This window comes from Vidua chalybeata, chromosome 5 (assembly GCF_026979565.1).
Source record: "Vidua chalybeata isolate OUT-0048 chromosome 5, bVidCha1 merged haplotype, whole genome shotgun sequence".
In the NCBI taxonomy this organism is placed as follows: Eukaryota; Metazoa; Chordata; class Aves; order Passeriformes; family Viduidae; genus Vidua; species Vidua chalybeata.
In genome coordinates this window covers 4,123,696-4,137,429 of record NC_071534.1, presented here as the reverse complement: position 1 = coordinate 4,137,429, position 13,734 = coordinate 4,123,696, and the positions used below count along the sequence as shown (strand labels likewise).

At 53.5% G+C, this 13,734-nt stretch overlaps 1 protein-coding gene across 1 annotated transcript in view; it reads right to left on the bottom strand.

Annotated features, from left to right (window-relative positions):
• Positions 1 to 3,816: 3,816 nt before the first annotated feature.
• CACNA2D4 (calcium voltage-gated channel auxiliary subunit alpha2delta 4) overlaps positions 3,817 to 13,734 on the bottom strand; it is a 123,163-nt gene continuing 113,245 nt past the window's right edge. Inside the window, exons 36-40 of the mRNA XM_053942558.1 lie at positions 12,936 to 12,956; positions 7,923 to 8,040; positions 5,689 to 5,801; positions 5,329 to 5,411; positions 3,817 to 4,874 (exon numbers count right to left, since the gene is read on the bottom strand). Coding sequence (XP_053798533.1) covers positions 4,788 to 4,874; positions 5,329 to 5,411; positions 5,689 to 5,801; positions 7,923 to 8,040; positions 12,936 to 12,956 — 422 coding nt within the window. The 3' untranslated portion in view covers positions 3,817 to 4,787. The remainder of the gene's footprint in view (positions 4,875 to 5,328; positions 5,412 to 5,688; positions 5,802 to 7,922; positions 8,041 to 12,935; positions 12,957 to 13,734) is intronic.

The window sequence follows — 13,734 nt, the reverse complement described above, 5'->3', positions numbered from 1 at the left end:
GACCAGATTGCTCAGAGCCACATCCAACCTGGCCTTGAATACTTCCAGAGACAGGGCAGCCACAGCTTCTCTGGGCAACCTTTGCCAGTGTTTCACCACCATCATAGTGATGAAATTTTCTGGCATTTCCAGAAGCTTCACCTTTGCCTTTATCCACTAAATTCACGTGTAAACTACAGAAGCATTGGTATTCCTGAGCTGGGAATCTTGCACTGGAGATTCACCATGATCTCGTTTAGTAGCAGCTTCATCTCTGTAGTGGCACCACTGAGCACAGAGTCTCTTTACAGCTTAAAAACTGAACTGGTCTGGTTGTAAATGAGATGGGAAAATCACTGGCCTGGCTTGGTTCCCAGAGCAATGATGTGTTTCCCTCAGAGAGGCAAATGCCACCCCAGCCAGTTCCAGTGGCTGGCTTTGCTCTCACCTCTAACCCTGCCCAACCTGTGCCTGTGTCTTGGTGCTGGCTGGAGCTGAGCTCCCCCAGTCCAAAGCTTTCTCAGTGGCTGTGGCCGGGCAGCGGGGCTGGCACTGGCAGATGGGCTGTGGGGTGACATCTGCTGCTGGCACAGGAAGCCAGCCCTCCTGGGAGGGAGCGGCCGCTGCCACCACCTCCCTGCTGGCTCCTGGCCACGGCGGCCAGCCCGGGGCTCTGCCCTGGCTCTGGCCCAGCTGCCCCATCCCGCTGCCTGCAGGGACTGCCAGGCTGGGATTGCTGCCTTTGCCAGGGACACTCCTGCCAGCTTGGAAAGCGATATTCTGTCCCTCAGGGCCTGGCAGGAGGAGGTGACAGCAGGCTCCAGCCCCTGCTGCCAGGGGTAAAGAAGGTCACTGCTGGCTGGGACGGACAAGCAAGAGCAGCCAGGGGTTTTGGCCAGTCACTGGTGTGGGGGCTTCCCTGTCTCTTTCTCTGCTGCCCGTGAGAGGCCAACCCTTGGTGCAACGGTGGCCTCCAGTGAGGCTGGCAGCTCCTGCCACCGTCCCACAGCCTTTCCTTGAGCAGAGCTGAGCCACACACATCCCTCTGCTCCCTGTGACACTGATGGGAAGGACAGCGGCAGCTGCCTGGCCCTGCAGAGCCAAACAGGTCTAAAGACAGGGCTCAGTGCCCAGCCCTCCTCTGCTGCCAGCAGGGGCCTGCCTGGGGAAAGGCACGGTGCCAGGGCTCCCAAAATTTGAGGCAGCAGCAGCAAGCAAAGCAGGAGGGGCTGATGAAATCTCCTGCGGGTATTTACAGCAGAAACGTGCTTGGTGGCGTCCGTGAGGCCATTGCAGAGCGCTGTGGCTGTGGCTGATGTCACAGGGCAGTGACAGAGGTGTTTGCTGGCCGAGTGGCAGGAGGTGTAAAGGCTCCTGTCAAAGGCAAGCAGAAGTGGTGCAGGGGGAACAGCCTGTGCCGAGGGATGGGAGGCTCCCCAGTGCCCAGGGGGGACAGGAGCAGCAATCCCCCCTCAGTGAGGGCCCAGCTGGTGATGGAGTGTTTGGCACACAGGCGTTTGACGCTCCTTCTCTGCTTGCTTTGGAGCATCTGCTTAGCACAAAAGTATCTGCTGCATCAGGCTGCCCTGAGCCCCCCTCCCCTGCAAGCAGAGGCTTGTGACAGTGCCACTGGGATTTCTCGGTAGAAAAAGCATCCTGGAAAATACTCTGAGGAGCCTGAGGTGAGCATGAAGCCAAGCAGAACTGTGGTACCAGTCCTTCCCTGTGTCAGAGATGGACCACACACACCCCACACACAGCTCTTAGCACACTTGGGGCATGTGGCTCCTGGCTGTGGCCACTGCAATGCCCAGCCTGGCACATGCCAATCTCTTGCTAAGTCTAAGCCAACTCAGGCCAGCCTCCTTTTGTGCAAACAGCTGCTGTAAATCCCACTGATTCTCCCACTATTTTGTAGAATGAAGTCATCCCTGTGTGGCCACACTTAAGATGTGGCCAGCAGCCTGCTCTGTCCCCAGCCATGATTCAGGGGAGGGCACGTGTGTGTGATGCTGTGCAAGGTGTGTGTCCCTGCCCACCACAGCGCTTGGGGGAGAGCCAGGCTTACCTCAGCCTGCAGAGTGGTGTTTGTGAAGCCTGTGAGGAATGTCAGGGAGAGAATTCAGCTCCCTGTCCCCCTGCCTGCGAGGAAATCAGCTGCAGAATTCGGGCTTGTGAAGCCCCTGACGTGTGCAGCAGTGAGGTGTGGGTCTGATGGACAGCTCTGTCTGCTGACCACCACTGGGGAATTTTCTCCCATTGCATCTTCCCCATACAGAACAAACCCTGCAGCCTCTGGGTCTGCTTTGTGTGCTCACGGGGGTGGATGGGACAGGAGGGACAGCTGGGATTTATGGGATCAGGATGGCAGTAGGATGCTGCTCAGCTGGAAGTGAGAGATGGCTCCTCTCACAGCTGCTGTGATGCTGGTTGGATCCTCTGGCCTCGGCTCGCTGTTTGCTTTTGCTGACCTATTTTCATCTGCTGTGCCCAGCACATGGCTGAAGAAGTTGGAAGCTAAGGCAGCTGCTCTTCCTGGGGATTTTTCTCTTGCTGAAAGGGCCATGAGTCACTGTCTCTGTCAGAGCATGAAATAGAATTTGCTTAACCCTGTGCTGGAGCCCAGAATTGGGTAGGTTTGCTTATGGTCTGCTTTGCTGTGAAAATAAAACCCCAGGAAGCTGTTCCTGGTGTGTGCTCAGGTTTTGAGTCAGGCAAACCTTTGCTTACATTTCTCAGTTTAAGAAATAATCAGTTCTCACCCATCCATTCCCTCCAGTTAGCACTTGTGGACAAACTCACTGAGCCAACTAAGGCAGGTAGAGCTCTCATCTTCACTCTCTCAGTGCAGGTATCCCTGCAGGACCGTGTTTATTGTGGATTAGTGCACCTGAAGCCAAGCATGGCTCATCCACAGCAGAGCAATGTGCATTTTTATGCCCTGTTTAAGCTGAGTGGAGATGGGGCTGCTAATCCTTTCTGACAGGGAGGTCATCCTTGAGAGTGGTGCCCCGGGAGGGCAGGCACCACGGGCAGGCACGTGGGGCTGGGGGAGCTGTGCCAGCCCAGGGCTGCCCTGAGCCAGTGGCTCCTCCATCTTTGAGCAGCTCCTGGCTCCTCAGCCTTGACAGCCACCCCTTCTCCCTCCGTCCTGCCTTCACCTTCCCTGGCTGCTGCTGGCTCTGATAAGGTCACTGCCTCTGAAGCCTGGAACCTTCTCCACCTCCAGTTTTACTTCCAGCACTGCAGTGGTTCCTCTCCTCTTTGCTGTAGCACCGCCTCCAGCCAGGCAAAACCCCACAGGGGAGCTCTAAGGTCCTGGAAGGTCCCTGCCAGGACCTGGCTGGGACTGATCCTGTCCCCTCAGTGTCAGGTGACATGCGTGGCCTGGAGTGCACTTGTGGGTGTCTGCAGTGCAGGGCAGGGACAGAGCTGCTGTGAGGATGAAGCCCTTTCCCATCCAGCTGCTCTGTGCAGGAGTCCAGCCCGGCAGTGGTGGCTGTGGCAGTGGTGGTGCGGTGGCCCCGGAGAGGAGCCTGCAGCTCCCCATGGCAGGCACATGGCAGGGCACGTGTGGGCAGTGCTTCTTGCCAGGCAGCAAGCAAGGAGGGCCTGTGTCCTGAAGGAGGTGACATCTTGCTGTGACAAGCCACACAAGGGGCCTGGAGGGGTGCAGGACCCTCCCAGAGTGACCAGGGAAAGGTTCAGCCTTCCTGCTGTAGTACCCTGCTGCCCCAGGGCCACCACAGCTGTGTTTGCAGTCCCTCCACCCACACCCTGGGATTTGTGTGGGGCTGTGATGACCACCAAACATGCTGAAGCTATGGTGTCTATGTAGAATATGCCATGTATTTGTTTTTAATGAGATGGTATGGAACAGTTCATAAAAAAGCAAAAAAAAAAAAAAGAAAAAGAAAAAAAAAAAAAGAAAAATGGGTGCTTCCCACCCGTTGTCCGTAAAGCTCTGTGAGAAATGGCCCGTGCCCACCAGCTGGGAATGCCAGGCTCAGGGCAGGGAACAACCAAGGGCAGCTGCTCCCAGGGGAGCAGGGCAGTGCTGCTCGCAGGGGAAAAGTGCCTGTTTCTTGGCTGCTTCTGCAATGAAGAGAGCGGGTAAGTCTCTTCTGGTGGGTCATACAAAACCCCTTCCCAGAGGTAAGTCCGCATGTAGGCAAGAGCCTGGATGCTGCCCTCGCAGTGTTAGGAGAGGTCTCCTTGGCAGAGCTGGCGTGGCTGCAGCTCTCCAGTTGATCTGTGCTGCCTCCCACTGCCCGGCTCCAGGTGGGGTCGGTGCAATTCAGCTTTGGTGCCGTGTCCCACGCCTGGGGTCCCGGCTGAGGACCACCCCCAAGACCAGGACATGCTGCTTCCACACCTGGGCGTTCAAAATCCCGGTGGCTCACCCTGAGGGACAGGCAGGTGCTGTCCCCTGCCCCTCCTGCTCTCCTAGAGCCAGCTCTGCCCCTCCGAGCCCTCTGCCGCCCGCAGCCCAGGCGGCTCGGTGGGAGGCCGGCTGATGTGGAATGTTCTCCGTGCCGATGATCGCAGCATTCCCGGCTGTGAGCGGTGTCTGGGAGGAGCCGCTCAGCAGCTGCTGTGCCAGGAGCTGCCCCTGCTGCTCTCGCATCTCCTTTTGCCACCGGCTTCCGAGGAGGCAGCAGCTCCCACCGTCGGCACCGTGCCGGGCTTTGTGGTGAAGGACACCTCGGGAAGTGGCGGAGGGTGTCCCAGGAGGGGACCCCATCTCCTGCCCTCGCATCGCTCTGTCCCGCCGGGTCCCTGCCGCGTAAGGCGCATCGCAGGCGGCGTCACCGCAGGAGCAGCACCAGGGGCAGGAGCAGCAGCGTCGGACACACAGAGATCCCAGCAGTGCCACCGCAGTCCTGGGCATTTTCCTGCGAGATGAGAGACAAGGGGTCAACTTGCCTGCTGCCAAGCCTGCCTGTCACTTTTGGAAGAGGGAGCGATGCCTGCGGCCGAAAGATCACACCAGGAGCCAAGGAAGGACTGGGTTATTCCTGCTGGCCACAGCAGCCCTCCATGGGCTAGGAAGCCACATGGCTCCTCGGCTCCTAGGCTCCTAGCAGGGTGTGTGTGTGTGTGCGTGCTTGCTCCTGACCCTGTGGTTTCCGAGCTCAAGCCCTTCCCAGGTGGTACTAACGTGAAATCCTGCTAGGAACCCCCTCAGGCATTCACGGCTGTGTCTGGCTCCAGCCAGCAGGACGGGCATGTGAGACATTCCATGCAAGGGTGCAAGAGGAGACATTCGTGCATTTCGGGCACGGGCGTGCCTGTGGTGCCATCCAGCCGCGAGCTGTCCCTCCCTCCCTGCCCCCTGTCCCGGGATACCTCAGGGTGGAAGGCGTGGCACGAGTCCGGCCGCCGGCGCAGCTTCTGGGAGCGCATCCGCTCGCACTTCACTGAAGCGTTGTGTGCGAGGCTGTTAAGGACCGCCAGGGCGGGCAGGGAAAGGGGATGGATGCCACACACACCCACTGGGCCCCCGTGCAAGTTTGGCTGGGTGGAACCGCACCACCCGGGAGGACGAGGGAAGGGCAGGTCACCCTGCACGGGCTGGAGACCTCTCCAAGCCAGGTGATGCTCTCCACCCCCACGGCAATGGCAGCAGAAGCACATTTTCCACCCTGGCAAACGCGGAGATGACGGGGCCTGTGGAGCCCTGCATCCCTGCTGTGCATGGAAGGATATATTTGACCTCTTTTGCATCCATTGGGACGGGTGGGAAGACACTGCAATCGCAGACAGTGTCCGTGACGAGGAGCAGGAGGTTGCTGCTGACGATCTGCTGTGCCACAAACATCCTGTAAGGGAAGAGCAGGTGAAAAAAAGCACAATTCTCCAGCCCAGAGCAGCAGCCCTGGAATTGCCTGAACCACAGCAAAGAAACGGAAAGAAAACAGTGATCATTGGAAACAGGGTGCCAGCAGAAAGCAGGAGAGAGCAGTGAGCAGGCCAGGGAGAAGTGCCATTGGCACTCCTTTTTCACCTCATTTTTGGCTCTGAACTGGCTCAAATCTACAACTCCATGCTAGGCACAAAAGTCAAAATCAACCCAAGAACCCAACCAACCAGCCAAAACCAACACAAGCCCTCCCCAGATGGGGCAGCACATCACAGCAGATGACACCTGAGCAAAGCCTGGCTTCACCCAGAGGTATGTCAGTGCCATTTTAATACATATTTATGTGTGTGCTTGTACAATGCAAGGGTGTCTGTATTCTGTGGTCCTGGGAGGAGCAGAGTTGTGCTAAATTTCATGTTACTGGAGAGAGAAATAGAGGAACCCAGTAACATTATGGGCTACACTGGTGTGACAGCACTGACCAGCTGGTGTTTGGCAGGGAGCCAGCATGTCCTGGAGCCACTGGGCACAGGGAAGGCTGGGGACATCAGGCTCTGCGTGCCTGCACTGGTGGCAGGGCTTCTGGAATAGAAATACAGGCTTGTGGGGATGTGCTCACTGCACTGGTCAAGCTGACTGTGCTGGAGCAGTGCCCAGTGTCCCTGGTTATTCACCACCTGGCCTTGCTGCCTTCCAGCCTCCAGGGATTTCTGTGTCCCCTTTTAAAGGTGCTGAATGCCACACGCAGCAGCTGACCCTTTCATTAGCACTCCCTGACTAATGACTGCCTTGGGAGCTTTGGCAAGCAGCCTTCAAGCCATGCACAGATTCGGTCACCAGGACAGAGATGCCCCATGCATCAATCCACAAGCCAACGTTTCTGCCCAAGTTGGCCCACCCCTGCTCCACCAGGAGCTTGTGGGATGTCACCAGGAATGCCTGCATGCCAGGCCCTGGCTAATGCTCCACAGAGCCTGTGGCAGGGGTGGGGGGGCGGGGGCTGTCTCTCCCAAATATCTGGATAAAAGATGCACAGGATGCACCTGGGAGCCAGAGGCTGTAGCTACAAAGGAGCCAAGCAGGACACAGCCCCTGCTGCTCCAGCACTGGTGAGGTGCTGCCTCCAGCAGGGAAGGGGCAGCTCCCAGGCTTTGTCTGTAGCAGAGATCTGTGACCCAAAGAGGTCACTCAGTTCCTCTGGATCTGCCCAGAGCTTAACAGAATACCTTGTCATCAAATCTGCAATCTCTTCTGAAACAATGTTTGGCAAGGCTCTGCTTTTCCTAGAGCCATGCTGACTAGTGGAGGCTGTTTTTCTAAGCTTTATGTCTTTCCTGCAGTTGATCCAATACTGAAGACCAGGTTTTGTGGGTTTTTTTAGGAGCAGTTCCAGTCATATCTGTTTGGCCTCCTCACATTAGGAAGAGCTGGATCAGTGGAAATTCATCTTTTTGTCACCTTTCCACATGGGATTGCTGATGGCACTGTGCAACCACTGAAAACAACCTCTTTTCACAATGACTTTCTTGTTACTTTTGACCGTCCATTCACTTACAATGAAAATGGGAAATAAAAAAGTTGCCTCTTGTTTTCAGTTCTTTCAGTCTAACACTTATTTCACCCCCATCCTTGCTTTGTCTCTTTTTTTTTTTTTGTTTTGATTAGTTTTGTTTTGTTGCTGTAGAAATACAGAAAAGGGGGAAAATGAAAAAAAAATACAAGGAAAGCCAAGAGTATTGCAAAAAGGGAAAACTTTCTAAGAAGAAAACTTTTGCCAGAAACATGAAAGAACAGAAAAAGCTCCTTTCTGAAATCTGTGGAATGGAAAGATATATATACTTAAATGCTGTACTCTTTGTTCTCCAGCCACCTCTGCTTATTAACACACGGTTTTAATTTTTTTTTTTTTTTTGTTAAGAATCAGCACCCTGGTCTCTTCACCTCTCTGTGTCCACCTCTCTGTAGCCAGAGCTGTGCTTGTCGTGGTGGCTGTGCCACGGGCACGGTGGCAGGTGACCCTTCTCGTGCTGCTGTCACCCCCAGCAAGGCCCCCAGCTGAAAGGGAAGCTGCAGCTCTTACTTTTGGCAGTCTCCACAGTCGATGAGCCCGTTGGTCTCCTTGATGGCCGGCTCGTAGACGAACACGGGGTACTCGGTGTCGCAGGGCTGCAGCGTGTCGTGCTTCTTGTGCCTGTGAGCTGCCGGGGGGCGAGACAAGGGCACCGTGAGGGGCACACGGGAGCTGCCTGCAACATTCCAGACTTGGTGATGGACTTTGGAGGAGCAGCTACCCTCCAAAGGTGGCCGGGAGCAGGTGCCCGCCGGAGCAGAAGGGGAAGGAGATGCTGCAGGAAGCAGCCAGGCAGTGATCCCTGCTCCCACTAGGTGGTGTGGGAAAACCAGCCTATGTGGAAATGCCTCCAGTATCGCCACTCGCCTTCCGCAGCAAGCCCGGACCCTGCCACGCTGAGGAGCCGCAGTGGCCACAGTAGCCAGGGACCCCTGGCCAGGCAGGCAGGGACTTTCGGGTTCAAAGGAGCTCGGGGGGCCCTACTGAACCAGCCATGTCAATGAAATCCCTCCTGCCTAAGCCAGCGCTGGTTCATGCAGTTTTTAAACACTGAAACCTGTGCCTGGGCTGGCCCTCTGTGCCCGTGCCCAGGGCTGCTCCCTGCGGGAGCCCTGCGTGTCTGCGGTGGGGCTCCCATCAGCTGCTGATCCCTCCTGAGCCCACTGACACTTCACAGCGAGCCCACAGCAGGAAATTGGAGGGGCTCGGTACGTGCCACGTTAAGAAGAAACCACCAGCAGCAAACAGATTTGGCCTGAGACCGCAGGGAAACAGATGACAGCTCTCGAGGGCCAGCAGAGACCCAGCTAATAAACAGCACTGGCTCCTGGAGGGAGCAGCTGCTCCATCACTCATCAGTCACACCCTGTAGGACTCCCAAACTAATTTGGGGATGAGGGGGAGCTGAACCACCTCACTAAGCCTCCCTCAAGAAGCAAGAGCATTCTTTCTAGGAGTTGAGCAAAATCTGTCTTGCCTGAAACTACTGCCTTGGGCCCTTCTGGCAATTATTTTCTGCAGTTGGAGGTAGCAAAGCCAGCTCCTGCCTCTGTAGGACACAGGGGACTGCTGCTGATGGAAATACGAAGCTTTGTTGCTAGGGCAGAGGTGGCTGCGGCTCAGCCAGCAGCAAGTACAAGAAATGGTTTCTACATCAGCTTTGGGTCTGAGCACAAAAGCTTCACTTTGCAGCCTCCCACCCACACAGCAGCCATGGGCAGTGCTCCTGGGGGGACCAGTGGGAAAGAGGGTCCTCCTCACCTGGAGGACACCCAGTTTACCCCTTGCAGCAGAAGCGCTGAAGATTTATAGACAAATGCAGCAATCTGGGTTTTAATCAGCAAATGTATGGTGAGAAGGCATCAAGAGGGCATCCGTGATTGCATGGGTGATTTGCATCACTGTAAAACCTTCACTGCTGAGAGCAATGGTCTCCTCTCCCCTGGCACTGCCAGAGCAGGCAGAAAGCAGCAGGCACCTCCCTGCAGAGCTTGCTGTCTAAACAATGTGGATTACACGAGAGAAAGAGAGAAAAACTGCATGATTTTCTCTGATTTTCCTCTCCACCATGGCAATCCAGCAACACAAGACATCCATTAAGAGCCAGGAACTGCAGCCCAATCTTGCCTCTAATGCCTTGCCCAGGTGAATATGATGGGCACTCAAACCCCTCCCTGCAGTGCAGAGTCTCTGGTAATTGTACTTTGTGCTTTTCTTCAGAAGTCTCAAAAACCAGCACTCAGGAGGCAGCCCCCTGCTTAAATCCTCCCAGACTATGGGACCCACCTTTCAGTGACATGGTGAGGTTCATTTTGCACAGATTCAAAAGCACACAGAGCCTGACTGCAGCACAATGCCTCGCTCTGTATTCACCCTGGATTCACACCGAATTAATCAACCAAACTTGTCATTCCAGGGGCCAGCAGCACCTCTGCCACCAGCCAGGGGCTGTCTGGCTGTGCTCTGCCACCATTCCTTGTCCCTCTGTGCAAACCCCATGCTGCAGAGGCAGGGAAAAGCCTCTCCCATTTTCTGCTGATGGAGAATGCCTCTGACTAGGACCCGTCACAGGGACTGACAGTCCTGAGGAGATCTGGGATGAGCAGAAGATGTTTCTGGGGTCAATTTCAGACACTTCTGATGGGGCGTGCAGAATATCCCCGTTTATGATGTAAGGAGAGAAGCTGCAAACACCTTCTGGCTCTGAGCAGCTGCAGGGCTGGTAAGTATATTCTGGCCAGGAAAGTCCCCATACTAAGACAAAAGGAGTGTGAGAAACAGAGCAGCATTTCTTTCAGCCTTAATTCACTGTACTGGGGGCTGGGAAAGCAGCTCCAAACCCTGAAGCAGGTGGCCAGGCTATCACAGCCTGGACCAGGGACAGCCCTTCTCGGGGACATGCTTGTGGCAAGACCACACCTCAGCCACAAGCCATCCCTGTCCTGTTGAGCTGCCCCTGGATTTACAGCCCTGCCACTGCAGCACAGCTGTTGGCAATGGACTGTGCAGTTCTTGCTCAGAAGAATTGCTGTGATGACCACAAAGGTGACCTCATAAAGTTGGGGCAAACTGCTTGCAAGAATTTAACAGATGGCTCATGTCATGAGTGGCAAAGAGCCCTGACATACCAGGACCTCATTTTTCCCCTGTCCCTGGTAAAGAGTGACATCCTTTAGTAGCTCCTGTTATAATATCATATCCTTTACTAGCTTCCTGTTATAACATCATCAAAGCAGATGGAGTTCAAGCCATATAAAGTACAGTGGTGTGAAGGATGGGGTTCAGGGAGGGGTGAACGAGAGCATCAGCTTGGAAAATGCAGAATGGAAGTTGATCTGAGGCCTCTCAGCCTCAGCCAGCGTTGGATGAGGGCTGTCATGGTGGGCTTGGAGAACCAGGCCCTGCAAGGGAAAACTCAGTTAAAGAGACTGCATGAACCACACCCAGGATAAATGTGGCCAGCACCAAGGTGTATTTTTAAACTGGCAGAAGTGGCCTGCACACACTTTAAGTTTTTTGGTTTTGTATTTTTTTTTTTGGCACAAGCTGAATGAAAAGAAGCTGCTTTAAAATCTAACTCCTGCAACAGAGACAAGACCTATGACAGAGATTATGCTTAAGCCTACTGACACTTAATTTGCTGGGAAGCAATGCAGCTGCAGCAGTATTGAGAGGTTCAGAGAAGCCCAGTAGCATGTACATCATCAGCAAAAGGCTCAGGCTGAGCCTCTGCATGCACATACTGGACATCAAAATGTTATCAGCACCCTGAGAGTCTGCTGGTCAGGGATTAGTAAACAGCCAGAGGAGCTGATAAAAAATTGCAAACTTTATAGCAAAGAGTGAGTTAATTCCAGGCTGTCGTTGCTACCATCTGCACTTCCAGAAAGACTTTTGTCAGACATTTGGCAACCAATCCTTCTGAGCAGCAAAGGCAGTTGCTGTGCCTTGTTATGAACTATAGAGCCCAGATTGTGAACTCTTTCCCACCAGCATTAAATCATGCACTCGAGTCAGAGGATTTACTCTGGGACATGTGACAAAATCTGACACTTAGTTACCAATATAAAACATAGAATTTAACCAATTATCTTGTAAAATATCTTCTGAGTTCATTACCATGGAGTAAAAAAAGAGAAACTTTTATGATCTACAGAATTCTAGAAATAGTTCTTTCTAGGCTGCATGCCTTGGCTGGAAGTATTTTTGGCTTAATTAAAAGCTTTCAAACCTGTGCTGATGTCCATAAAAGCAGAAGCCCTTATAAACACAGAGAGAAACTGAGATGCTGAGAGCAGAGAAAAATCTGTGGCAGCAAACGTTTCTTCTCAGCACCTCTGAAAAGCAGATTTGTATGATGAGTGCAGTCTGAATACATCACGCCCATATTCCAACAGCAAGTCTCACCTTCCCAAAAAACAAGAGAACTTGGGAAGCAGAAATAGGCTCAGTGCTGCAGAGCCAGAGGTACACAGTCAGGCAAGGGAGAGCATTAGATCCCTGATCGTTAATTCCTCTGCACATAACCCGGAAAAAATGTGTGTGCTCAATTTCTCTCTCACAAAATGTCTCCTTCGCTTCATATTTTTCGCATACACCAGCCTTGGCGTGCAGTCAAGAAAATGTTAACATCTCTGGCAAAAATCTACAGCCCCTTCTTAACAACATGTGCAATCCATTTCTTCCAGCCCCAATAGTATTCTTCCACCCTGCTACTCCCCCACACACATGGACACTCTTTTTTTTTCATCTGCAGACACCCTCTCTTGCTCTTCCTCTTCTCCATCCAGTCAGACACATTCCAACTGTCTCTATTTCTCCATCTCTGTCTCACACATATGTCTTGCTGGGCAGAGAGCAAATTGGCAAACACAAGCTAGATATGGAAGCAGGGAGATACAAACACAGCCACAGTCTGGACTCTGTCTTGGAGGAGTTTCTAACTCGCCTGTAGGAACGGATTTATGAGTTATCAGTTGAACCACTTGAAAGCCCTCCTGCATTATCCCAGAGCTGGGCTGGGATTTATCAGACAGAGCTAAGCCCTGGTGTGTGGAAAAGAAGACTTAAGTTACTTCTTAGTAACTCTAGTCTACAAAAACTGTAGTCTACAAGTTTCTCCTGCAAGAAGGCACGGGTTGGTCTTTGGTTTGGGAATAACAGCTGAAAAGAATGGGCCAGCTGGGAATCACGGTGAAGGACATGCCATGGAACACGGGCCACAGGCCCAGCCAGGCCATAGCAATGAGTGATGATGCTGTCTGTGACTGCAGCTCCTCAGGAGGCTCATATGTTCCTTCTTTTATCAACTTCTCAGTGACAGACCTTCAATCACCAGCTCAGCCAGCTAAATGAGCAACAGCATCTCTTCTTTGCAGACCAGGGAAACAGAGCCAGACTCTGCCTTGGCCCTGTCATGCTTTTCTGCAAGTCCCCCACTGTACAAAGGGTGGAAAAAAGTCTTTCCTAGCTTAGGAATTTCTAGTTAATTCTTTTTTCTAACTATTAGGTGGTTCTACTTACAGTGATGGAAGACAGCCTTGGCTGGAGAAGTCCCATGACACACAGACACACAGTGATGGAGACACGTGGCAGATTCACAGATTCACAGGATGGCAGTGACACGGAGACATGAATTTGCACACAGCAGTCATGGAGGTGATGTGGGAAAGAGATGAAGGAAGCACAAAAGGAAATGGTGATGAGCAGGATAGCAGTGACATCCCCCTCCCTTTTTGCTCTCCTCAAGCACAGACTAAATCAGACTGCAGCCACAGAACATCCACAGCAGGAATGCCACACCTGCCTGTTCCCCTGAATGAGCAGTCTCTCCTGAAGGGCCACGAGTACTGCACCTGCTCATCTGACTCTTCCTCACCAATTTCTGCATGAGGCCACTCCTGTTACCCTGATGTGTGTTACACAGCAGCCAGGGCTGCTTAGGGGACAGCTGCAGCTTCTACTGCCATCTCTTTGGAGGAGGAGAGTGGGACCTAAACAGCACCCACAGACCTCCTTCTCTAGAGGGGAACTTTGATTTCAGAAAATGACTGTTTCCCCATTATGCCAGGAGAATTCAGTGCAGAAGGACCCAGCCCCCCAGCTGGCATGGAAGATACCACTGTCTCCACTAAAGGCATCACTAGTGATCAATAATTAGCAAGACTAATTACAGCCCCTACTTGGCTGTGCAGAATGCACCTCCCCTTCCCCTCCGAGTCTCCTCAGGGCCATTAACGTCACCCTTGCTTGCAGGACAGGTCACTGTATTTCAAGCCAGACCCACCCCTCTGCTGGACTCAGCTGCTGAGCAATACCATGT